The following is a 26,459-nucleotide window of genomic DNA, read 5'->3' as shown; positions in this document are numbered from 1 at the left end:
GTTTAGAATGCCATTTGAACAGAAATAAGTTATGACTCTAACCAACAGAAATCTGAGGAGTATACTTTTGCAGTCTAATCTAAGATGAAAACATAATAGAAAAACAAACGCATAGATTTCCTTCTTATTACATATATGGCAATGTTCATTGGAGCCATTTTGTTCAAGCTTAGGATATTTTGTTTGCTAACACATTAGCTTTGTGTTCCATTTCCTACAACCATGGGTGGATTTCAGAACTAACAATTGTGGTGCATTTTCTGTAATTACATTACATGGCAGGGAGGCAGAATCTGATTATTAAGATCATCCATTGTTGTTAAATTGCGAGGAAGGTTGACAAGTAGAGGGCAGGTGCAGTATATATGGCTACATGGATTTCAGAACAGCTTATGACAAATATGCTACGATGGTATGATGTTCGACTCCTCTGAAAGATTGGGTTACATGGTGTCCAAGGTGAATTACCAAATTGGATTAAAAATTGGTGGGATGGTAGGAAAAAGAAGGTGTTGCTTCTTGGACTGGAGGTCTGTGACTAGTAGTGTACCTCAGAGATCAGTGCTCAGATCATTGCTTTTTGTTATCTATAGTTACAATTTGGATGAAAATATATAATGAAAAGTTAATAAATTTGCAAATTACACTAAAATACATGGCACCTAAGACAATGTAGAAGAGTATGAAAAATTGCATTGGTATCTTGATTGGCTGGGTAATGGATTGAGGAATGGCAAATGGAATTTTTTTCAAATGAAAAAACTATTACATGTTACATTTTGGAAGAACCAACTAAAGTAGGACTTAGAGTGCAGTAAAGACAATTTTTTTGGACAAATCTTTACGAGCAAGTGGCAATTTCACTTTAAATTATACTTTGGAGGTTTCTTTAAAGTACATGAAATCTGTTTACCATTACTGGCTCGTTGCTTTATTGTCAACATTTCCTCTCCCGACAACCTTGCCTTCTTCATGGCAGAAGTAGCTCTTGGACATCCTGACAGGCTGGACACATAGAAGTGGAGGAGAATGAAACAAATTCAATGAATATAATTGCAACAATGAGGCAGAAGTATAGAATGAAGTGAACATTTTCATTCCGTCAAACACTTGTGCTCATTTTGCAAAGAGTACTTCAATATAATCAAGTTTTCAAAGGTGAGCACAACCATTTGAAATACTTTTGCACCTTGTTAGCTTTGGCAATATAAAAAAGTTATTTTTCTTCACCAACTTTCTTGTCCCTATATTGCATAAATGAGAATTAAAATTTTCCTTCCTCCAAGAATTATTTTGCAGGTTTTGTAAGCTTCAAATTTAACTTGTCTTTTTTAAAAATTCTATTTCTTTGAGAGATATACCTTTGATTTCTCATTTTCTCTCTTTGTTCTTTCCCTATTTGTGTTTTTATTCTGTATTTGCTTTGATATTGAAGGTACCTACTATTGTTTAACTTCTTTGATCTTCCTAAGGTATATTTCCAAATTTTTAAACCAAATTGATTGAGGTTGTATATAGTTTGTCCCATAGTCTACCATTTCCAAGGTCCTTGTGCTCTTCCCATTCCCAGTTTATAATCACATCTACTTTCTGGGCAAAAATATTTTAAGCTTAAGAACAGAGAATAGAACACCGAACATTACAACACAGGAACAGGCTCTTCAGCCAATGATGTTATGGTGAACAAGTTAAGCAAATGACATCTTATCGCTTCTGTCTATTTATGGTTCATACCAAACCCCCCCATTCTCTGTATCTCCATGTGCCGATCTATGAACATGTTAAATACTTCTTTGGTACGTGCCTCCTCCACTACTTCTCGAGGCACACTCCAGGCACCCAAGACTCTCTATTGAAAGAAACTTGCCCAGCTCATTGCCTTTGAACTTTGCACCTCTCACCCTAAATTACATGCTTCCTAGCATTAAATATTATGGCCCTTGGAAAAAAATATCAACTGTCTATGCTTTTCATAATCTTATAAACTTCTATCTGATCTCTCCCTAGTCCATGGCACTTCAGAAAAACAAGCTCAGCTTATCCACTGTCTCTGTACAGCACATGACCAGACAGCATCTAGTAAACTTCTTTTGTGCCCTTTCCATAACCTCCGCACCCTTCCTACAATGGGACAACCTTATATGAATGCTGTACTCCAGATGAGGCCGAAGCAGAGTTTTATAATGCTGCAAAATAACTTCCTGATTCTTGAACTCAGTGCATAGTCTAATAAAGGCAAGCATGCCATACACCTTCTTTATCTCTCTTTCAACTAGTATGGCTGCCTTCAGGAATGCCAGAATAAATCCAAGAGGGCACAACAACTTGTCAAGCTCCAGCTAAGTAATAGCTAACATGTTTCCAATTGCTAAGGCTAACTTCTGTGGAAAACAATTTCTATGGTGTTGTGACATTCATGCTCTGAAATGTTTTGCATGGCTGTACACCTCAAAATGAGAACTGATTTTGAAAGACCATTTAGAGTCATAGAGTCTCAGAGCAACACAGCACAGACAGAGGCAATTCAGACCAACAATCCACGCTGACCACAATGCACAGCTAGCTAGTCCCAGTTCCCTGTGTTTGATCTGTATCCCTCTGAGCCCCACCACTCCATGCTCCTTTCCAATTGCTTCTTCAATTATACTATCGCACTTTCTTCAACCACTTCTGGCAGTTTAGCCAATATACTCACCGCCCTCTGCATGAAAAAGTTGCCTCTCAGGTCCCCTCTAAATCTTTCCCCCTCACCCTAACCATATGCTCATCATTTTGGCCTGTCCTAAAATGGGGAAAAGACTTTTACCACGTTATCTATGCTTCTCATAATTTTACATTAATCATGGTAAGATGGCGGCGCACTCAGCTGCAGTGGCTTCTATGGGGCTAACCATAGGGTCATTTTATAAATGTATTTTTTACAATCACAAGACCCTGCTGGACATTGAGAACTTAAAGTACCATAGGTCTACCCCATCAGTAAGTTACTCATTGGCAGAGAAACCAGAGGAACTGGACTTGGTGTGACTCATGCTGATGCCTGCATCAGAGAGGTGTCGGAGGATTTGGTGTGCAAAGGCGGTGTGTGGTCTAACGAGTTGCTTTTCTTGTGATCGCATGACCCTGCTGGACATTAGAATGTGGAACGCCACAAGTCTGATTCACTGGTTTATTGGTGGATGGCAGGAACAGATGGCAGGAGAGCTGTGTAGCCTCTGTCGTAGCAAGGACTAGGCCTCAGGCTGCGGTGTCGCCTGGAGAGAGGCTTTGGAGTTGGTACGCTCCACTGGAGTGCTGGGGCGGTGTAGCACAGCTTACAAACTGGAGTCATCGCTGGCCCCTAGTGTTCACTCGGTAGAAGACAAGCCATTTTGTGTTCGACTGCAGACTGCTGCAACATTCATGGACTCCGAGTCTTGGACTATACTTTTTTCAGTGTGACTGGTATTTTAAGATATCTTATGTGTGCTTGCTATCCTAAATGTGCTATATGCACCTAGTGCTGTGTATGACTGTTGGTACTGTGTTTTACACCATGGCCCAGGAGTAACACTATTTTGTTTGGCTGTATTCATGGGTATTCATGTATGGTTGAATGGCAAATAAACTTGAACTTGAACTTAAACATTTCCATAAGCTCGCCCTCATTGTCCTATATTCCAAGGAATAAAGACCTAGACTTGCTCACTTCTCCCTATTACTCAGGTCCTCTAGTCCTGGCAATATTCTCTCACACTTTCCAATTTAAGTATATCATTCCTATGGCAGTGTGACCAAAACTGTACACAGTATTCTAAGTGTGGCCTTACTAACTGTTTATACAACTGCAACATAATGTCCCAACTCTTATACTCAGCATGCTGACCGATGAAGGCCAGTATGCTAAGCACCTTCTTCACCAGCCTGTCTACCTGCGATGCCATTTACAATGAAGTATGCACCTGTTCTCCTGTTCCATGGCACTCTCTTCCGCCCGACCTATTATAAGTTCTATGCTGGTTTCCAAAATGTATCACCTCACATTCATGCATATTGAAATCTATATGCGTCTCCTCAGATCACTCCCCTAACTGAACAAGATCCACTAGTAAGCTATGATAATCTTCTTCACTATCAATAACACCTCATAATACTCTGTCACCTGCAAATACTTCAATCAATATTAAAGCTTTCTCATTTTTGAGAATTTCAGATCTACTGAATCTATTATCAATATTAAAGAATTCTATGTCCAAGATTATAATGAAAACTGTCCATTTGAATTCCTGGCTGTGTAAATGTTTTACCACTGCAGTTTTAAACCACTAACTACATAAGATGGACGACTGAGCAAGAGCGTGGACGTCAGCGAGTTAGACTGGTGCGAAGAGTCACAGGAGTAGAGGGAGACAGAGTAGGAGAACTTTGGTTCAATGGGGCTTTGGTGATAATGGGTTGAGGCCAGGTAGGTTATCTGTGAAGAATAGAAACAGGAAGTATGTCTGCGATGCCAGTGTTCTGTACTGAATGTCAGATGTGGGAAGTCTGGGAGACTCCCAGCCTCCCAGAAAGCCACATCTGCGCCAGGTTCATCGACTTGCAGCTCCTTAGGGACCAGGTTAGGGAACTGGAGCTGCAGCACGATGACCTTCATCTGGTCAGGGAAAGTGAGGAGGTGATCGAGAGCAGCTATAGGCAAGTAGTCACACAAGGACCTTGGGAGAGAGATAAGTGGGTAACAGTCAGGAGAGGGAAGGGCAAGAGGCAGATACTAGAGAGTACCCCTGTGGCTCTCCCCCTTAACAATAAGTACTCCTGTTTGAGTACTGTTGGGGGGGATGGCCTACCTGGGGGAAGCAACAGTGGCTGCACCTCTGGCACAGAATCTGGCCCTGTGGCTCAGAAGATTAGGGAAAGGAAGAAGGCAGCAGTGATAGGGAACTCTGTAGTTAGGGGGTCAGACAGGCAATTCTGTGGATGCAGGAAAAAAATGCAGATGGTAGTTTGCCTCCTAGGTGCCAGGGTCCAGGGTGTTTCTGATCGCATCTGCGATATCCTGAAGTGGGAAGGTGAACAGCCAGAGGTCATGGTACATATTGGTACCAACGACATAGGAAGGAAAAGGGAGGAGATCCTGAAAACAGTCTACAGGGAGTTAGGAAGGAAGTTGAGAAGCAGGACTGCAAAGGTAGTAATCTCGGGATTACTGGCTGCGCCACGCAACAGTGAGTATAGGAACAGAGTGAGGTGGAGGATAAATGTGTGGCTGAGGGATTAGAGTAGGGGGTAGGGATTCAGATTTCTGGATCATTGGGACCTCTTTTGGGGCAGGCGTGACCTATACAAAAAGGACGGGTTGCACTTGAATCCGAGGAGGACCAATATCCTGGCAGGGAGTTTGCTAAGGCTATTAGGAGAATTTAAACTAGAATTGCTGGGGGGTGGGAACCAAATTGAAGAGACAGGGGAAGGTGCAGTTGGCTCACAAATAGAGAAAGTTTGTAGGCAGTGTGAGAGGGGGGATAGTCAGGTGAGAGAGAAAGGATCCGCTCAGACCGATGGTTTGAGATGTGTCTATTTTAATGCAAGAAACATCATGAACAAAGTGGATGAGCTTAGAGCATGGATCAGTACCTGGAGCTATGATGTTGTGGTCATTACAGAGGTTTGGATGGTTCAGGGGCAGGAATGAGTGCCAGGCTATAGATGGTTTAGAAAGGATAGGGAGGGAGGCAAAAGAGGTGGGGGTGTGGCACTGCTGATCAGAGATACTGTCACGGCTGCAGAAAAGGAAGAGGTCATGGAGGGATTCTCTACGGAATTTCTGTGGGTGGAAGTTAGAAACAGGAAGGGGTAAATAACTCTACTGGTGTTTTTTATAGATCACTCAATAGTAACAGGGACATCGAGGAGCAGATAGGGAGACATATTCTGGAAAGGTGTAATAATAACAGGGTTGTTGTGGTGGGAGATTTTAATTTCCCAAATATTGATTGGCATCTCCCCAGAGCAAGGGGTTTAGATGGGGTGGAGATTGTTAGGTGTGTTCAGGAAGGTTTCCTTACACAATATGTATATAAGCCTACAAGAGGAGAGGCTGTACTTGATCTGGTATTGGTATCAGGTGTCCGGTCTCTCAGTGGGAGAGCATTTTGGAGATAGTGATCACAATTCTATCTCCTTTACCATAGCATTGGAGAGAGACAGGAACAGACAAGTTAGGAAATCATTTAATTGGAGGAAGGGGAAATATGAAGCTATCAGGCAGGAACTTGGAAGCAAAGAATTGGGAACAGATGTTCTCAGGGAAAAGTACGGCAGAAATGTAGCCAATGTTCAGGGGATATCTGCTGGCGTTCTGCATAGATACGTTCCAATGAGATAGTGAAAGGACGGTTAGGTACAGGAACAATGGTGTACAAAGGCAGTTGAAAACCTAGTCAAGAAGAAAAGAAAAGCTTACAAAAGGTTCAAAAACTAGGTAATGATAGCGAGCTAGAAGATTATAAGGCTAGCAGGAAAGAGCTTAAGAATGAAATTAGGAAAGTCAGAAGGGGCCATGAGAAGGCCTTAGTGAGCAGGATTAAGGAAAACCCCAAGGCACTCTACGAGTATGTGAAAAGCCAGAAGATAGGACGTGAGAGAATACGACCAATCAAGTGTGACAGTGGAAAAGTGTGTATGTAACCAGAGGAGATAGCTGAGGTACTTAATGAATATATTGATTCAGTATTCACTACGGAAAAGGAAAGGATCTTGGTGGTTGTAAGGATGACTAATAGTGGATTGTAAAGCTCGAACATATAAACATTAACAAAGAGGATGTGTTGGAACTTTTGGAGAGCATCAAGTTGGATAAATCTCCGGAACAGGATGAGATGTACCCCAGGCAACTGTGGGAGGTGATGGAGGAGATTGCTGAGCCTCTGGCGATGATCTTTGCATCATCAATGGGGATGGGAGAGGTTCCGGAGGATTGGAGGGTTGCAGATGTTGTTCCCTTATTCAAGAAAGGGAGTAGAGATAGCCCATGAAGTTATAGACCAGTGAGTCTTACTTCAGTGGTTGGTAAGTTGATAGAAAAGATCTTGAGAGGCAGGATTTATGAATATTTGGAGAGGCATAACATGATTAGGAATAGTCAGCATGGCTTTGTCAAAGACAGGTTGTGCCTTACAAGCCTGATTGAATTTTTTGAGGATGTGACTAAACACATTGATGAAAGTAGAGTAGTAGATGTAGTGTATATGGAATTTAACAAGGCATTTGATAAGGTACCCCATGTAAAGCTTATTGAGAAAGTAAGGAGGCATGGGATCCAAGGGGACCGTGCTTTGTGGTCCAGAATTGGCTTGCTCACAGAAGGCAAAGAGTGGTTGCAGACTGATCATATTCTGCATGGAGGTCGGTGAACAATGGTGTGTCTCAGGGATCTGTTCTGGGATCCCCTTCATGATTTTTATAAATGACCTGGATGAGGAAATGGTAGGATGGGTTAGTAAATTTGCTGATGACACGAAGTTTGTGGGCGTTGTGGATAGTATGGAGGGCTGTCAGAGGTTACGGTGGGACATCAACAAGATGAAAAAATGGACTGACAAGTGGCAGATGGAGGTCAGCCCAGATAAGTGTGAGGTGGTTCATTTTGGTAGGTCAAATATGATGGCAGAATATAGTATTAATGGTAAGACTCCTGGCAGTGTGGAGGATCAGAGGGATCTTGGGGTCCGAGTCCATAGGACACTCAAAGCTGCTGCGCAAATTGACTCTGTGGTTAAGAAGGCATACGGTGCATTGGCCTTCATCAACTGTGGGATTGAGTTTAAGAGCCGAAATGTAATGTTACAGCTATATAGGACCCTGGTCAGACCCCACTTGGAGTAATATGCTCAGTTCTAGTCACCACACTACAGGAAAGATATGGGAACTATAGAAAGGGTTCAGAGGAAATTTACAAGGATGTTGCCTGGATTGGGGAGCATGCCTTATGAGAATAGGTTGAGTGAACTCGGCCTTTTCTCCTTGGAGTGACGGAGGATGAGAGGTGACACGATAGTGGCATATAAGATGATGAGAGGCATTGATCATGTGGATAGTCAGAGACTTTTTCCCAGGGCTGAAATGGCTAGCACGAGAGGGCACTGTTTTAAGTGCTTGGAAGTAGGTACAGGGGAGATGTCAGGGTATGTTTTTACACAGAGAGTGGCGAGTGCGTGGAATGGGCTGCTGGTGAAGGTGGTGGAGACAGATACGATAGGGTCTTTTAAGATACTCCTGGATAGGTACATGGAGCTTAGAAAAATAGAGGGCTATTTGTAACCTTAGGTAATTTCTAATTAAGTACATGTTCGGCACAGCATTGTGGGCTGAAGGGCCTGTATTGTGTTGTAGATTTTCTATGTTTCTGTGTTTCTGTCAGTACCTCCAGTTGAACTCTGTCTTCTTGTGTGTTTCCCCCTAGATGTCAGTCTGTGGTTTTGTATTGCCATGTGCTCCTGTCCATGCTCCTGCTCTGCCCCAGCCCCTGTATTACTGAGTACTCCATCTCTCATCTGTTTCTCATTAGTACCTGTACTGCTGCCACCTGTGTCTCATTGTGCTCCACCCATCATCTGCCTCTCTGTTTATTGCTCAGAGTATTTCTGTCCTGTGTTTTCACCTGTTTGTTGCCAGTGTCAGTGAACTTTCCTGAGCCTTTCTAGCATTCGTATCTGAACTCTGTCTGTCTGAATATTGACTCTTCCCGATTCTGGTTTTTGGATTTTTCTGGATGGTTTGATCTCTGCCTGAACTTTGACGCTGACTTTGTTTGCAGCTCGGGATCTGTTACTCAATTAATATCACTGTGTGCACAGTACTAGGTCTGCTATTGGATCCCTGTTCCAGCGTGCTGACAGTTTCTATACGTTAAATCATACAGCCAATTCTTTTCAACCCATCCGAATACCACCAGTTATGCTGTTTATTCAAACTTCGTACAAAGTGAGGAAACATTTCATTAACCTGAACAACAAACGTTGCCAAATGTTTTAGTTGAATTAAACCCACAACCTCAAATCCTGTCCTGATTTAAGCTTATACGCAGCTTTGATCCTGGTCTATTATTTGGCACCAGTATTTTTGAGAACGTTGGTCATAACATTTTTTTTTGTTTCTTGAAGTAGAACATCCACATGCAATTTATTTTGCTGGACACTGCCAAATTGCTTATGGCATTTGGCAGGTTAAGTATTTCACAGAGGGAGGAAAAACTCCACTGGACTCTGTCACAGTTAGGATTATCAGTCTGGCCAAACATATTCCTGCAAGTTTAATCACATGACTTTCTGGTTTTAATAATACCATCCAATTAAATTGCCTTTTCTCCTCTCAGTTATAAAAAAGTATGAAATAAAATGAAAAACCACACTATCTTGCTCCTATTCTTCTGATTTTCCTCCCAGGTTACATGCGGCAATGTCAAGGAGCTCAATCTTTCAGACTCAGGGACATCCTAGGAGTTGGCAACCCCACATTCTATACAGATTGCATAAGGAGGGATGGATTAAAGCACATTTTGATGTTTCCATATGGTTAGTATTTATGACTATACTGAAAATGTAAGGATATTTGCAGAATTTATTAACAGTTTCAAGAAACTGTTACCTGATTTCTCACCTGCGATGGGTAAGGAAGCTGCCACTTACATGCCCTGAACCGTCACATCCTGGTGTTGGACAGGACATGCCTTCTGTTTTCCCAGACTTCCATGAGAATTGTGAGCCATTGAGGTAACCGTCCTTTTGTCTCTTGGCTGCTAAGGGGCACCCTGATGCGCTGCGATGAGATGCATACTTCCCAGTCACATGTCCTTGGCCATCACACCCAGGAACTGGACATCTGCAGAAACAATGCAGTACACTTCATCCTTACCTAATAAAGTAATCTTTCAAATATAGTCAAATAAGTTTGTAATGTTTCTGATAAACCATCTGATACATATTCACACTATTCACCTTTTCCATTCGTTTCTATGTCCTAAAATATCTACATGAAACAAACTTCGATTGTCTTTACAAAGCATCTACTCTCATGGTCATAGAATTACTGTATAGAACACAGCAATGGGCCCTTTATTCCATCATGTCTACTCTGATCCTTTTGCTCTTTCACACTAATTCTATTTGCCCACTAAGTCATAGCTCTATCACCCACAACTGTGTACAAATCCACACAGAACCACAATCGTATCCAACAGTGCTTGATGTGAAATAAAAGAGCTGCACTAGCAATGAACAAGAGTGCATCTCAGATTTAAGGCATATCATTAGACAAAAAACTTAGTAGATGGTTTACATGTAGTTGGGGTATGCCTAACTTATTTGATATTGATTCTGTGTGACAGAAGCAGCAAATAAATGATATATCTCCCACAGTGTATGTCCCTTAGCTTGTTATGAACAAAATCATACAAAAGAGAGTTTTTCTGTTAAGTAGAGGGTAAACTTGATAGACTTGCTACAACTTTAGACTTGCTCCTGCTGTGCTAAAGATGGAGCGCAAACAGAAAGGCTCCAATAGTCATTATTTCATTTGTAACATTGTCTTGAAGCAAAACATAAGAAAGTACATCTTGCAAAGTCTAGCTTATGATACTAAGCTTTGCCCCCGGGAACATGGTCTGTGAATGTGATAGAAGAGATCAGGAAATCCAACTGAGCTTCTTGAGGACAATGTAAAGTTATCCCTCAGGATGGTGACACAAGTTGACAGCTGAAAGTAGGACACACTGGCATTCACAGAATTGAAACAAATGCATTTAAAGTATTTTTACTTTCTATTGATCTAAATCCTTTTGCATTTCAAAAGGAAATATTTGGAGAAGTGTTCAGTCACCTTCATATGGGTGCTTATGGAAAGCACTCAAATAGCTGACTTTAGTACTTAATTAATACTGGAATCAATTAATTAATTAATTAATTAAGTGCTTAATTTAATACTGGAATTGCCTTGTTTTGCTCTTCTTAAACAAATGTCTATTATCCATTGCTTAAGAGAACATAATCAGAATTTGCTATGTGATCACTGGATGTAATTATTTTTATTGTATGTTCCGGTTGTTTGGTACATGTGCCCCTTGCTTTCGAAGAGAAGCTATTGCAAACAAACTCTAAAGCTTTATTAAAATAACCAGTACAAATATCTTTACAAATTAAGACTGATCTCTTCCAAGCACAAGGCTAAACTTGTCCTTTAATTGCTAGAATGTCTGGACAACAATTTCAAGTCATTCCACATGATGGTGAGTTTTAGGTGGGCTTAATGTGTGGCACCTTTACATTCTATTTCTACTATATACCTGTGTTGATGAGAATTTTCAATAGCTTTAGATTAACATAAAGACACAGTTTAATTGATGTACCATGAGTATAATTTAATGCAATTTTCTGAGCTCTGTGGCAAACCATCACTTTTGTGCTAAGCTGGACTCACTTGATTGGCTCTTGATCCTCTTTGTCATCTTTGCTCTGAGCAATTTTGATTCCACTTTTCTTTGCTCGTGGACAGCCTGAAAGACTACAGAAATATATGCATCATAGATTACTCAATTCATATTGCAATTGTTCTTCATGGCTCTCATTATATACCTGAGAAATGAAAACATTACTTATAAATCTATAATCACTTGTCTTACTTGGGTAATCTGGACAATTTCTTCTCTTTTTTCACTCCTTTTTTTGGGGTTAACATCGTACTAATGTGACATTCCACAAACAATTATCATCCTCTCGTTCAGTGCCCAAATGCCCACTTCTCAAATATGAATTTTGACAGAGAGTGTCAGCAGAGTATTTCACTTTCAACTAGTGTCTATACATGATTTTCTATCACCAGAGAGCAGTGGCAAGTTGAAGCCTCCAAACTGTCTGAAATAAACAAACTTAGAATAAACCAAGGGACATAATTTTACAGAATAGTGCTTTTCTTTCATTGCCTTACTTATCACAGTTTCATGTTGTACGTGACAAATGAAAAAAATGAATTTTGCTCTTTTGGATAATTACCTTGAAATAAAAAATTATTATGCCATCTTGCATGTGATGAGTCCCAGTTGTAAAATGTTATTCAAACACCAGCAGGTGATGCTCAAGTAAAAGAAATCTGGAAACTGCACACTGCTATTCTCAATTCCCTTATAAGCACATCAAAACAGGCAATGTGGCAGAGATTCTGGGTATGCACATTTTACAGGAACTCCTGGTTATGAGCCTCAAGTATTCTTGGCTTTTTTTTAAAACCAAACTATGCATGGACACTCTGAACAAAAGTATTCTATTTTTCTGTGAGATTGGAAGTATGCTGTTTGGCATAACCGATAAATACCAAACGTTTAATTGATTAAATGCAAAGGTCCAGCTTCTCGTTTTTACCATCAAATATTTATCTTCCTTCTCTCCCACTGACAGAGAGAATTGTTCCAAATGAAATGGGAGGCTAACAGCAAACTCCCAAATGTCTACTGTGTCAATTGTGATTTGTCTGGGAAATGATGCAGAAGAGCAGACTGGATAATTTCATCCTCTGATCCTCTGGAGTAAATGATTATTTTTTGTGCAGTCCCTCCCCAGCATTATAAATGTGGTATGAACTCAACAATGGTTGTAAAGCACTTCATGAGCATTTACAGCTCAGTATTTTGCAACACCTGCCTGCTGCATTAACATTAAGATTCATCTGTTCAGCATCAATTGGCAGCAATTTCTATCAGCCCAGGACAGTACTAGCTGATAAATATTCATAGCACCTTGAAATTCAGTGCAGCCAATTGTCTGTTCCCTCCCCTGACCCCAGTAAGATCCAGCTGTTATTTCTAATAGAGTAAGATAAGGGACATCCAGCTGTTATTTCTAATAGAGTAAGTGAAATACCTGTTAAAGACAGGATGTAATTTGAAAAGCAAAGCCGTAAGATTAAACAGTTAAATGATCCTATTGGCAAAGGCGTGAATAAGAGGATAGCAACCAGGGCCATTCACTCCCTCACCAACCCTCACCCATCAATGATAATGAGCACATTAAAGACAAACATGCATACACTTGTATGTAAAAGGTGTCTATTTAAAATATCCCTCTGATTCAATCAAATGCAAATCATTATACCTAGCCCTACCTGATGGTTGAACACTGTGGAGATCAGAAGATCACAAAAAAATTGTGGCAAGGTAGTTCAGAACTGATTTTCAGAAAGAATACAATGTTCCATTTATTACAATGTATTATGGTATTGTCAACCCTGGATGAATACCTAAACATTGAGTTTGTTTTAATATATACATATTCTGTCAATACATACAGCAAATCTTTCAAACACAGGGTTTGAAGTGATTTGGTATGTCAACAAATACACTCAAAAACTTTTATAGATGTACCATGGCGAGCATTCTGACAGGCTGCATCACTGTCTGGTATGGGGGTGGGGGAGGGCTACTGTACAAGACTGAAAGAAGCTGCAGAGGGTTGTAAATTTAATTGGCTCCATCTTGGGTACTAGCCTACAAGTACCCAGGACATCTTCAGGGAGCGGTGTCTCAGAAAGGCAGCATCCATTATTAGGGGCCTCCAGCACCCAGGGCATACCCTTTTTTCACTGTTACCATCAGGTAGGAGGTACAGAAGCCTGAAGGCACACACTCAGCAATTCAAGAACAGCTTCTTCCCCTCTGCCATCCGATTCCTAAATGGACATTGAACCCATGAACATTACCTCAATTTTTAAATATATATTATTTCTGTTTTTTGCACGATTTTTAATCTATTCAATATACATATACTGTATTTTATTTATTTATTTATTGTTATTATTATTTTATTTTTCTTCTATATTATGTATGCATTGAACTGCTGCTGCTAAGTTAACAAATTTCACGACACATGCTGGTGATAATAAACCTGGTTCTGATTCTGAACTGATTCAAATTCTAGGAGTTCAATATTTTCATAAAATACTAAAGTTGCAAGCAATGGATTACTTTAGTTTTAGTTCTTGTTAATATTTCTAATTTCCCCATCTTAAGCTGCTGACTTGCAATTGAGGTTGCAAAGGGAGCTGGAAAAGGCATGTAATAGGGGCAATGACACAATTGTAATGGAGAATTTCAATATGCAAGAGAATTGGGAAAACCAGGTTGGTGTCAGATCGCAAGAGAGGGAATTTGTTTAATGCCTGTGATATGGCTTTTTACGGCAGCTTGTGCTTGTGTTGTTACACAACCCCTCTTATATTGGGTGTTGTGTAATAACCCAGATCTTAGCAGGGAGCTTAACATAAAGGAACCCTTAGGAGGCAGTGATCATAATATGATTGAATTCATACTGCAGTTTGAGAGAGAGAAGCATAAGTCACATGTATCAGTATTACAATGGAATAAAGGGAATGACAGAGGCATGAGAAAGGAGCTTGCCCAGATGGACTGGAGGAGGATACTGGCAGGGATGATGGTAAAGCAGAGATGGCTGAAGTTTCTAGGAATAGTTCACAAGGCACAGGGTAGTGCGGACTATTATCTAAATGGGGAGAAGGTTCAAACATCAGAGGTGCAGAAGGACTTAGGATTCCTCATGCAAGACTCCCAGAGGTTAATTTACAGGTTGAGTCTGTGGTTATGAAGGCATATGCAATGTTGGCACTTATTTCAAGGGAAACAGAATATAAAAGCACGGAGATAATGCTGAACCTTTATAAAACACTAGTCAGGCCACACTTAGAGTATTGTCAACAGTTTTGGGCCTCATATCTTAGAAAGGATGTGCTGTTATTGGAGAGAGTCGAGATGAAGTTCATGAAGATGATTCTGGGAACAAAGGGGCTAACCTATGAGGAGTATGTGGCAGCTTTGGGCTTGTACTCACTAGAATTTAGAGGAGTGTGGGGGATTTCATTGAAACCTACCAAATGTTGAAAGGATTAGATTGGGTGGATGTGAAGAGGATATTTCCTGTGATAGGGGCATCAAGAACTAGAGGGCACAACCTCAAAATTGAGGGGTTACCCTTCAGAACAGAGGTAAGGAGGAATTTTTTTTTAGCCAGAGTGTAGTAAATCTGTGAAATCAGCCATTTCTTTTTTTGCTCTGGAGGCGGAGCAAAGTTAAGATGGTGTTAAACGGCAACTCCTTTGCCTGCATCTTCAGAAACAGCTCTATTTCCATCTTTAATATCTTTATTTTTCCCTTTCAGGGATCTTTTGAAGACCCTGACCTGAAGTTACATGCTGACTTTGATTCTTTGTAGGAATGGGGCCCGTTCTCAGGGTTTCAGTACTGGCCATAGTTCAGCACGCCAAGGGTTTGGCCTGAGAGTCCGGCTCGGATTTGGAAGCCTAAGATCTTGGGGCTCTGGAGATGGGCAGATCGAGAGTCAGTGTCACGGTAGGAGACCCATATGTCGTCAGGGGAGTCAGAAAATCTACTGTTGTGTGCCCAAAGACCTGGGATCTTTGAGATCTTTGGGAACAGAGCTCGGAAAAAGCGACGTAACAGACTTTTAGCATTGTAAATCAGTGTGTTGTTTGTTATGTACCCCCGCTTGGTGGGAAAAACGGAGACACCTACTTCTCCCTTATTAGGGAGAGAGAGAGTTTGGTATGTTGAATGCCGGGTGAAATGTGAAGTCTTCGGGGCAATTGCAAGTCTGTGTCTTTGTTATTGCTTTGCTCACGCTTGAATGCTTGGTAGTGGGTGCTGATGCTTTTTTTTTGCTGGTGGGGGGAGGGGGGACTGTTGCTCGCTGCCGCTCATGCGTGGGAGGGAGGGGAGCTGGGGGGTTACTTTGGGGTTCTTACGTTTGACTGTTGTTCATTCTTTAAGGCACTTCTCTGTTTTTGTGGATGTTTGCGAAGAAAAAGCATTTCGGGATGTATATTGTATACTTTTCTCTGACATTAAATTGGACCTTTGAACCTTTGAAATGCTCTGCCATAGACTGCAGTGGAGGCCAAATCCATGTGTATATTTAAGGCGGAAGTTGATTTTTTCCTGGTCGGTCAGGGCGAGAAGGCAAGTGTATGGGGTGGAGTGGGATCTGGGATCAGCCATGATGGGATGCAGAGCAGACTCAATGGGCTGAAATGCCTAATTCTTCTCCAATGTCTTATGGTCTTATGGTCAATGTATCTTGTCAAGGAGAGAGAACAGTTTGAAAGTCAATTGTCAGCCTTTGCGTAGTTAACTGAGGGTGAAGATGGGTGAATAGACGTGTTTTCCACCCGCTCATTAACATGACTTCCATGTTCTGTGATTGCAGGAATGGGATGAGGCGTCATAAACACAAAATAATCTGCAGATGCTGGGGTCAAAGTAACACTCACAACGCACTGGAGGAACTCAGCAGATCGGGCAGCATCTGTGGAAAAGATCGGTCGACATTTCGGGCTGGATCCCTTCGTCAGGACTATAAAGGGAAGGGGCAGAGGCCCTATAAAGGAGGTGGGGGGAGGGTGGGAAGGTGGGAAGGAGAAGGCTGGTAGGTTCCAGGTGAAAAACCAGTAAGGGGAAAGATAAAGGGATGGGGGAAGGGAGGCAGGGAGGTGATAGGCAGGAAAGGTGAAGAAAGAATAGGGGAAACACAATGGGTAGTAGAAGGAGGCGGAACCATGAGGGAGGTAATAGGCAGCTGGGGGAGGGGGCAGAGTGACATAGGGATAGGGGAAGGGAGGGGGAGGGAATTACTGGAAGTCATATACCGTCTAGGTAGTCTCCAGCCCCTTGGTATGAACATAGAATTCTCCAACTTCCGGTAATTCCCTCCCCCTCCCTTCCCCTATCCTTATGTCACTTTGCCCCCTCCCCCAGCTGTCTATCACCTCCCTCATGGTTCCGCCTCCTTCTACTACCCATTGTGTTTTCCCCTTTTCCTTCTTCACCTTTCCTGCCTATCACCTCCCTGCTTCCCCTCCTCCACCCCTTTATCTTTCCCCTTACTGGTTTTTCACCTGGAACCTACCAGCCTTTTCCCTCCCACCCTCCCCCCACCTTCTTTATAGGGCCTCTGCCCCTTCCGCCTACAGTCCTGACGAAGGGTTCCGGCCGGAAACATCGACCGATCTTTTCCACGGATGCTGCCCGACCTGCTGAGTTCCTCCAGCGTGTTGTGAGTGAGGCGTCACTTTTCCATGCAATGAAACTTCAAATGAAATTGGTTGGAAAAATTGTTTTTGATCACAATCAAACTGGTGGAAGAACTTTGCAGATTGTGTGACATCTGTGGAAGGAAATGAATGATTGATATTTCAGATTTTGATCATGCACTGAGACCGAGTACAGTCGGCATAACAGGGAAAGGGAGAAAGGGGGAAAGGTGAAGAGAGGGATGATGAGCATGGGGAGGAGACTGAGTGAAGTTGGGAGAGAAAGACTGGAGATGATAAGTACAAGCAGTCATGAAACAGGGGAAAATATGCATCTTTTCATCTTGGATAGATAATTGGAACTCTAGTATGTGCCACTGCAATACTAATCCCAGGTAGGTGTTTCAAGTTTCCCATTTAATTTAAACCATAAATGCACAGCTTGCTTTGAACATTGTTAAAAATAAGTTTCAAAGTTCAAAGTTCAAAGTAAATTTATTATCAAAGCATATATGTCACCAAAAACAATCCCGAAATTTGCTTTCTTGTGGGAATACTCAATAAACCCAATAACTATAATAGAATCAATGAATGATCACACCCAACAGGACAGATAGCCAGTGTGCAAAAGACAACAAACTGTGTAAACAGAAACAAAAAAAAAGAAATGATAATAATAATAAATAAATGAGCAATAAATATTGAGAACATGAGACGAAGAGTACTTGAAAGTGAGTCCATAGGTTGGGGGAAGAGTTCAGTGATGGGGCAAGTGAAGTTGAGTAAAGTTATCCCCGTAGTTCAAAAACCTGATGATTGAGAGGTAATAACTGATCCTGAACCTGGTGGTGTGAGTCTAAGGCTCCTGTACTTTCTTCCTGATGGCAACGGAGAGAAGAGAGCACAAGTTCGGTGGTGGTGATCCCTGATAATGGATGCTGATTTCCTTCAACAATGACCATGTAGATGTGCTCAATGGTGGGAAGGGCTTTACCCATGATGGATTGAGCTATATTCACTATTTTTTGTAGGATTTTCTGTTCCAGGGCATTGGTGCTTCCATACAGGGCTGTGATGTAGTCAGACAATATACTTGCCACCACCCATCTATAGATGTTTGTCAACATTTTAGATGTCATGCTGAATCTTCTCAAACGTCTAAGGAAATAGAGGAATTGCTGTGCTTTCTTTGTAATTGTTCTTTGTGTTGTACCCAGGTCTGGTCCTCTGAAATAATAACACCAAGGATTTTAAATTTGCTGACCCGCTCCACCTCTGTTCCCCAATGATAACTGGCTTTTGGATCACTGGTTTCCTCCTCTTGAAGTCAATAATCAGCTCCTAGTTCTTGCTGACGTTGAGTGAAAGGTTGTCGTGCCACCACTTAGTCAGATTCGCTATCTCCCTCTTAATGCTGATTTTGATTTGGCCAATGACAGTGGTGCTGCCAGCAAACTTAAATATGGCACTGGAGCTGGTCCTTAGGTACACAGTCAGAAATAAAGAGAGCAGAGCACAGGGCTAAGAACATAGACTTGTACTGCTCCTGTGCTGAAGAAGATTGTGGAGGAAATATTGTTGCCAGTCCAAACTGACTGGGGTCTGCAAGTGAGGAAATTGAAGATCCAATTGCACAAGAAGGTATTGAGGCCAAGGTCTTGAAGGTTATTGATTATCTACACATCTTTGTTGTCCAGATGATGCAGAGCTGAGTGAAGAGTCAATGAAATGGCACTTTCTGTGGATCTGCTGTGACAGTCTGCACATTGGAGTGGATCCAAGTCACTCCTCAGACAGGAGTTGATATGTTTCCTCACCTACCTCTTAAAACACTTCATCACTGTGAATGTAAGTGCTACTGGATGATAGTCATTGAAGAAGGTAGGTACCTCAGATTGCTATTCACTGGATCTTGGTGAATAAATAGATAGATAGATAAATAGATACTTTATTGATTCCAAAGGAAATTAGAGCGTCACAGTAGCATTACAAGTGCACAGATATATAAATATATAAATATTAGAAGAGATATACAAATATACAGGGGCAGAAGTGGGTGCGACTGCTATTACTAGAGAGAAGGTGCTTGGTCTGAAGGTAGATAGATCACCTGCACCAGATGTACTACACCCCGGGGTTCTGAAAGAGGTAGCTGAAGAGATTGTGGAGGCGTTAGTAATGATCTTTCAGGAATCTATGGATTCTGGCATGGAAAATTTCAAATGTTTCTCCACTCTTCAAGAAGGAAGGGAGGCAGAAGAAAGGAAATTGTAGACCAGATAGTCTGAGTTCAGAGGTTGGGAAGATGTTGAAGTCAATTATTAAGGATAAAGTTTCAGGTTACTTGGAGGTCTTTGGGTGTATTTAAGGCGGATTCTTGATCAATCTGGGCGTAAAAGGTTATGGGGAGAAAGCAGAAGAATGGGGTTGAGAGGCAAATGATTTAGCCATGATCAAGAGGCATAGAAGCCTCAATGGGCCAAATAGCCTACTTCTGCATCAATATCTTATGGTGTTATGGCTAGTGTGTTTGGACCTCTGGTGCTACAGGTTATATATTGATGGTAGTTGTGCAGGGGTTTCTTTAAACAAGCTTAGTTGAAGTCCTTGACTATGAGTCGAAATGCATTGGGGTGGACGCATTTACATAATTGTTACATTATTACCTAACACATATATTTCAGTAATATAGTATAATATTAGTTCATAGATATTTTGAAATTTAAATCTGCATGTAGCAATTATGGCAAATGGTAGCATGATGTACTAATATTCCAAAGTCACAAAAGCATGGAAAAGGTAAAAGATTTAACAGAACAGCCAATAAATTTCAGTCAAGTTGAAATTACATATTTCAGTTCATGAAAAGATGTTTTGCTTCAAGAAATCTCTTAAGGATCTGCAAGGATACATTCATATACATGTAACAGAGTGACTTGAGTCTATGATTGTTCAGATTTGACCCAAAATGATGGAAAAAGAAACAAAAATTATAAAACAGTTATACCCTAATACATGATTTGAGGCTGGTATAGTGGTTAAACTAGTGATAAATATGATGTAGAATGTTTGAGCAGAGAAGAGAAAACCATTGTTAAACCTTATGTGGTCAATGACACTACAACGAAGAGGAGCAATATTTCTGCTCCCATACTAAATAGAAGTCAGAAACTTTGTAGAGAAGAACAGTGGTGAGTGAGTTCCATTGAACAAGGGAGGCAATAGATAAACTCAAAGAATGCTATGTAGGAGTAACTCAATGGCAGCATATTAAAAGTAATAAAATAGCCACTGTAATATATATCTATTGGGTTTACAATGTTTATATATTGAGAGATAATTCAGGATTTTTAAAAAAATTAAGACTTCCTCACTCAGAAGGGATACATTGAGAGCTAAAAGTTATTTTCACTGAAGAAATTAAAATGAAGAGAAGACAATGCAAAACTTTAAGATGTTGGCAGGTAGAATTAATTTTAATATAAATAGGAACTTATGAGATGCTAGGTAACATTTAAGAGGCATTTGGATAGGTACATGTAGGAAAATGACTTAGAGGACAATGAAACTAACATTGGCAACCGTGATGGGACCATCCGCGATGAAGCTGTGGTTGACATGGACCATTTGGGCTGAAGGCCGTGTCCCGTGCTGTTTTATTCAATGACTCTATGACCCTAAATAGGTTGTTTGAACTGGGCAAAGAATTTAAGATCAATAAGCTTCAGGGGAGTCCAGATCTGAGATGGCATGGGAGCTGAAAACTTGCAGTCACCTTATATGCTCTTAATGATGCTGATAGTTTATGTTGTTTAAGTTATTAAATCAGGAGGTGTACACATTTCAAATCCATGGTTTATATCACATTGCTAATTGCCCTGAAGGATGGCAAAGAGTTATCTTCTTAAACAGCTTCAGGTCCTCTCATGAAGACACTTGCAAAGTTCCAGAATTTTGACCTAAAAAAATGAAAACTACAGAACTGTGTCTGAAATTGGGGTTGAAGTCTCCATCTGTCATAGACGTAACTTTTACCATATCTACATCTAACATTTGGTGAGAGGGTCATCTGGAAAAAACTGCTTAACTGGGTTACTGAACAGCTGTGAGCTCCATTTCTGAGATCTCCCCACAGATTTAAACTCTGCTATTCATTTAACTGGTGAAATGACCCCAAGACCATCAAGATACAGCCTTCCATTATCTCACAGTTAAATGTAGTGACATCACCTTTGCTCATAGCACAGGAGATTAATGCAAAATACAAAATAGGAAAGTTGTTCTGATCCTAAAACATCTGGCAGCATCAACTGTAGAGTATTCTGGTCAATAAGTTCCAGCACAAGGCATGGAATGTGCTCTTTTAAGAGACAAAACTTTCTGTCAAAGGATAGAAAATTGGTGGGTTAAGCAGTCAGAATTACATCAATATTTGCAAAGTTAGAACAGAAATTAGTCAAATGATGAATGGTTATTGTCAAACACTTAATTTTTCTCTTAATTGAGCTTCTCTTGTTCTACCAAAGTTCTCTTCCATAATTGGGATTTTTTGTGTTGATTTCCTCAATGCTTAATTGCTAGATATGGAAAGTGTAAACTGGAACATATTACTCTGCGATACCACACGTACATATATGTTGGCAGAGGCTCACATGGAATATGAAAGAATATAGTAAAGTTTATCCTGCATATACTTAGAGAATGTATTCATGCTGCTGCAGACCCTCAAGATATCAATGGGAAGCCTATTCTGTGCTTCTGATCCAAAACGCTGCATTTGCTCCATAGTTACTGGCAGAGTAGCTATCAATCCTTTATAGTTTTCAAGACAACTTATATGCAATGTAACATTTTCTTCTGTGACGTCTGTAAACTCTCCTAAACTTATTTAGTTTTGAAGGTTTTGTCACTTTTATCAGTAAAGTTTGATGACAGAGATGAAGATTAACTGGTGATACAGAAGAATCCACCTCAGCACGTAATCCTCCTTTTAGATAGCCCACTGCATTTGTTCTCTGTGAATTCTGAAATCTTTCTCAAAGATACTGTTGCAGCTCATATCAATGAACGTGACTTTAGAAGCCAGTGGTCTACAAGATTTAAATGCCCTAGAGCACTATTGTCAAAGTCACTGACATTTTATCTCCCCAAACTGATAAAAGTCACTGCTTGTGCTAATGGCCAATTAATTGCATTGTGTCTTAAGTTTATGAAGCTTAAATCTATGGAAATGTTCATTTTAACTGATTTTGAAATCGTTAGTTTGGACCTATGACTTATTATGCACTCTTCACTATTTTTTCCTTTTCAGTCTTTGGAAGAGAGCATGATAATCTTCTGTTCCAGAGCCTTGTTTTTATTTGTCTTTGCTTAAATTTATGTACCTTCTGTAAGCACACTCTCATGATACATGGCAGTACATATTCCTGCAACGTGTGAAGTGGATGGATTTTGAGTTCTGAATTAAGTAACATTTCCAGATAGGGGGAATAAAGAATACTTGATAATAGAGATGATTTACTCAATGAAAATACTAAGTTACAAAGAAGAATTGTAATAGCAAAAAATAGAATTATGAAGTCAAAGATGTCAGCTGAACTTTTGCCTCCCAGGTCAGTTAAGAGTTTTGGCAAAATGAACTGGAAGGATATTTCATGTGACAGTATCAGATTCCCATTTTGATTCAAAGGAGGGCCAGTGGCTTAGAGTTATCTTGTTCATATCTGGTTCACCAATTAATATTATTCCCTCCACTGGCAGTTCTTTTCTCTGTAACTCCAAGGGTTAAGCTACTCTTTTACATCCTTTGACCTTCTGTTGAGCTTTTTAAAGCTTTGAACAGGTACTTGTGACAATGTCATTTCTTTCCTCCTAAGTTATTGACTTCAAGGTTAGTACAACGTGTTAGGCGGAAAACTTCTTCCTTAAGCTACTCCTTTTGAATAGGTGAATGCACAACATCATGCTTCTTTAATTCAACTGCAAGTCAATTTATGTTATGGAGTTGAAAAGAATTTTTAAAAAATACTATATGTCAGTAATTGTATTATTATTGTCACCTTTACCAAGATACAGTGAAAAGTTTTTGTTTGCATTCTGTCCAGACAGTTCATTCTATGCAGAAGTGTACTGAGGTGGTGAAAAAAAGGAAGTTCAGAATACAGACTATAGTGTTACAGAGAAAGTGCTGTAGAGGTATACAAATAAAGTGCGAGAATATGAATAGGTGTATGGTGAGATTAAGAGTTCACCTTTCGTGTATAACAGGTCCATTCAAGAGTCGGACAACAAATTAGTAGCTGTCCTTGAGCCCGATGATACATGTTCTGACTGTTTTTGTAACCTCTGCCTGACTAGGGATGGGGGAGGGAATGGAAGAAGAGAGAATGACTATGATGGAAGGCGCTCTTCATTGTATTGGCTGATTTCCCATGATAGCGGGAATTGTAGATGCAATCAATAGAGGGGAGGTTGGTTTGTGTGATTGACTGGGATGTATTCATGACTCTCTGCAATTTCTTAAATCTTCCCCCATATCAAGATGTGATGCATTTGGAGAGAATACTTTCGGTTTTTATTTTCACTATTTTTCCACATATGTAATCGGCATACAATCACCTATTCAAAAGGAGTAGTTTGCAACTACAAGCAAATGGCAGCCAAAGTTTTTGCAATCAGGACACCGGGGCAAAATGGACAAAACCAAGTGTTGAAACCAAGATATATAAACTCAGATTATTAATGGCTTGGACATTGTCTTTTTCTGCCTATGAAGTTTTGGAAGGTAATTGTCGCAAATCTGAAGATTTTGATACAAATGTTAATTGTTTGTGAATCTGTTCAGAAATTCACAAATACTTCCTAAATCTATAACAGCTTCCAGAATAGATAAGTATTATTTTAAATAATGGTAGGCATAATATAACATATATTGTTGCACTTCAAGTGGTACAGCTTTGACAAAACTTTTGCTATTATATTAATCATACCCCAGTCTGGGTATCCTGTACAGACAATTCCCTTTTTTAGTTGCTTCGATATTTGATGTCCTATTTACATTTGACTTCCAGTGTGGGTGCACCACAGAACCTTTCACGTCCAACCATTATGGATATGCACATTTTCAATTATTGTAGGTTGGCAGAACCAGGGCATTCTGTGGTGTTTATATTATTAATTCAAAAAACAAAGTGCTTCAGAAATTGGAAGTAGTTTAGTTTTGAAGTGTCACTATAAACAAGATGCATTTTTGGTGTCAGTAGTTAAGTAGAGCAATGCTGTCTCCACTGACATGGGGCAGAAAATGTGTTTGTGTTTAGATTCGGCATTCAGTTACTTAGCAACAAACAGGTTTCTTTTGCAATTTGACATTCATATTTGATATAAAGAAATAATGGTGTAAAGTCCTGAACATATTTTTAGCTTATGGAGAAAGTACAAAAGAACATGCTACATGACAGGTTTGGATGATTATTCATGATCTCAGACTACAGTGCAATTGTGTTGCTCCTTCAGTGGTTAATCATAAAATTATATAGATAGGAGGCAGCCATTCAGGCACATTCTCTGAAACCTCTGTACAATTCACCCAACTCCCTGCTCTTTCCCCATTGTCTTGTAATATTTACCCTTTGAAACAGAGATTACATTTTTCAATTATTGAATCTGTTTCCTCCATCCTTTCAGGCAATGCTTTCCAGATTCTCAAATTGCTGAGTTAAATCAATCAATCTGATGTGCATATGCTAAAAAATAAAACTAATTATGAAATTCAAATTGGAGCAAAGAAGAATGAAAAGCAGACAATTTACAAAGCTCGATTTTTTTATGCAATGGACATAATGAACACACTTATTAGCAGAAAATGAAAGTGACTACAGCATTGATTTTTGTCTGTTCTCACTGAATGGAGGCAGGTTAGGCAAGTTGCCCTCTTGAATAAAAAAATGAATGATTGTCGGAAACTTGTGTAAGGCAGACATACTTATGGAACAGTTGATTTAAAAGTACACACCACAAAATCAACAATTGGGATAATACACAAGATGATAACATTCAAGGACCTATTTTGGAGGAATTCCATGACAATTATTAATTTTTAAAATGTATATGGCAGTTTTGAAAGATAGACCAAAAAGTGTGCCAGTTTTTATACTGAATGTTACAGATGAATCTTGTTTTAAATAAAGGAACTTATGGATTGTTGGTATGATTAGCTTGCTCAGATCCTGTTGTGAGTCTCAAAGACTGGCGGCAGCCCAACTCCAAAGAAATCCATGTGACTATAGTGCAGCTCAAAAGGTTAACTTACAACAGGAATCTGTTCTGATCCATGATGGAAATCTGTGCCCGGAGCCACAAGACATCAATTCAGATGTAAATTATCTGCAGTTCCATCTTCAAGCACAATCAGTTTCCAGGAAAATCCTGGAGGATGCTTGAGTCCAATAATCTTTAGATGCAGTAAAACAACTGATTTTTAGAATACTATTTGGAAGTATGGAAGAGGAAACTGTCTTCCTCTAAAGTTCACTCAGTGGCCAAATTATTAGGTACAGGAGGTTCTTGATAAAACAGCTACTGAGTGTATTTCTGTATGTTTGTGGTCTTCTGCTGCTGTAGATCATCCACTTCAAGGTTCACTATGTTGTGCATTCAGAGATGCTCTTCTGCACACCACTGTTGTAACGGTTATTTGAGTTACTGTCATCTTCCTGTCAGCTTGAACCAGTCTGGCCATTTTCCTCTGACCTCTCTCATCAATGAGGTCTTCTCTTCCACAAAACTGCTACTCACTGGATGTAATTGTTTTTTTGCATCATGCTTTGTAAACTCTAGAGATTGTTGTGCAAGAAAATCCCAGGATATCAGCAGTTTCTGAGATATTCAAACTACTCCGTCTACCATTCCATGGTCAGACTCACTTAGACCATAAGACATAGGAACAGAAGTAGGCCATTTGACCCATCAAGTCTGCTCCACCATTCAATCATGGCAGATCCTTTTTTCCCCTCCTCAGTCCCACTCCCTGGTCTTTTCCCCGTAACCTTTGATGCCTTGGCCAATCAAGAACCTGTCAATCTTCACTTAAATACACCCAAACAACGTGGCCTCCACAGCTGTCTGTGGTAACAAATTCCACAAATTCACCACCCTCTGGCTAAAGAAATTTCTCTGCATCTTTGTTTTAAATGGATGCCCCTCTATCCTGAGGCTGTATCCTCTCGTCCTACTCTCCCCCGCCAAAGGAAACACCTTATCCACAACTCGTCTGTTTGGGCCTTTCAACATTCAAAATGTTTCAGTGTGACTCCCCACTCATCCTTCTAAATTCCAGCAAGTACAGACCCAGAGCTATCAAACGTTCCTCGTATGAT

General features: G+C 40.3%; 1 protein-coding gene across 11 annotated transcripts in view; it reads right to left on the bottom strand.

The window, feature by feature from the left end:
- Positions 1-26,459, bottom strand: part of LOC134340857 (myelin transcription factor 1-like protein) — a 441,621-nt gene that overhangs the window by 28,860 nt on the left and 386,302 nt on the right. For all 11 annotated transcript variants that reach the window (XM_063038433.1, XM_063038472.1, XM_063038480.1 and 8 more), the window contains 3 exons: positions 11,452-11,535; positions 9,637-9,858; positions 914-1,005 (listed from right to left, as the gene is read on the bottom strand). In XM_063038433.1, the coding sequence (XP_062894503.1) occupies positions 914-1,005; positions 9,637-9,858; positions 11,452-11,535 (398 nt within the window). The remainder of the gene's footprint in view (positions 1-913; positions 1,006-9,636; positions 9,859-11,451; positions 11,536-26,459) is intronic.

The sequence above is a fragment of the Mobula hypostoma genome, chromosome 2 (assembly GCF_963921235.1).
Source record: "Mobula hypostoma chromosome 2, sMobHyp1.1, whole genome shotgun sequence".
In the NCBI taxonomy this organism is placed as follows: Eukaryota; Metazoa; Chordata; class Chondrichthyes; order Myliobatiformes; family Myliobatidae; genus Mobula; species Mobula hypostoma.
The sequence above is the reverse complement of the archived record's forward strand: the minus strand, read 5'-3'. Positions and strand labels throughout refer to the sequence as shown.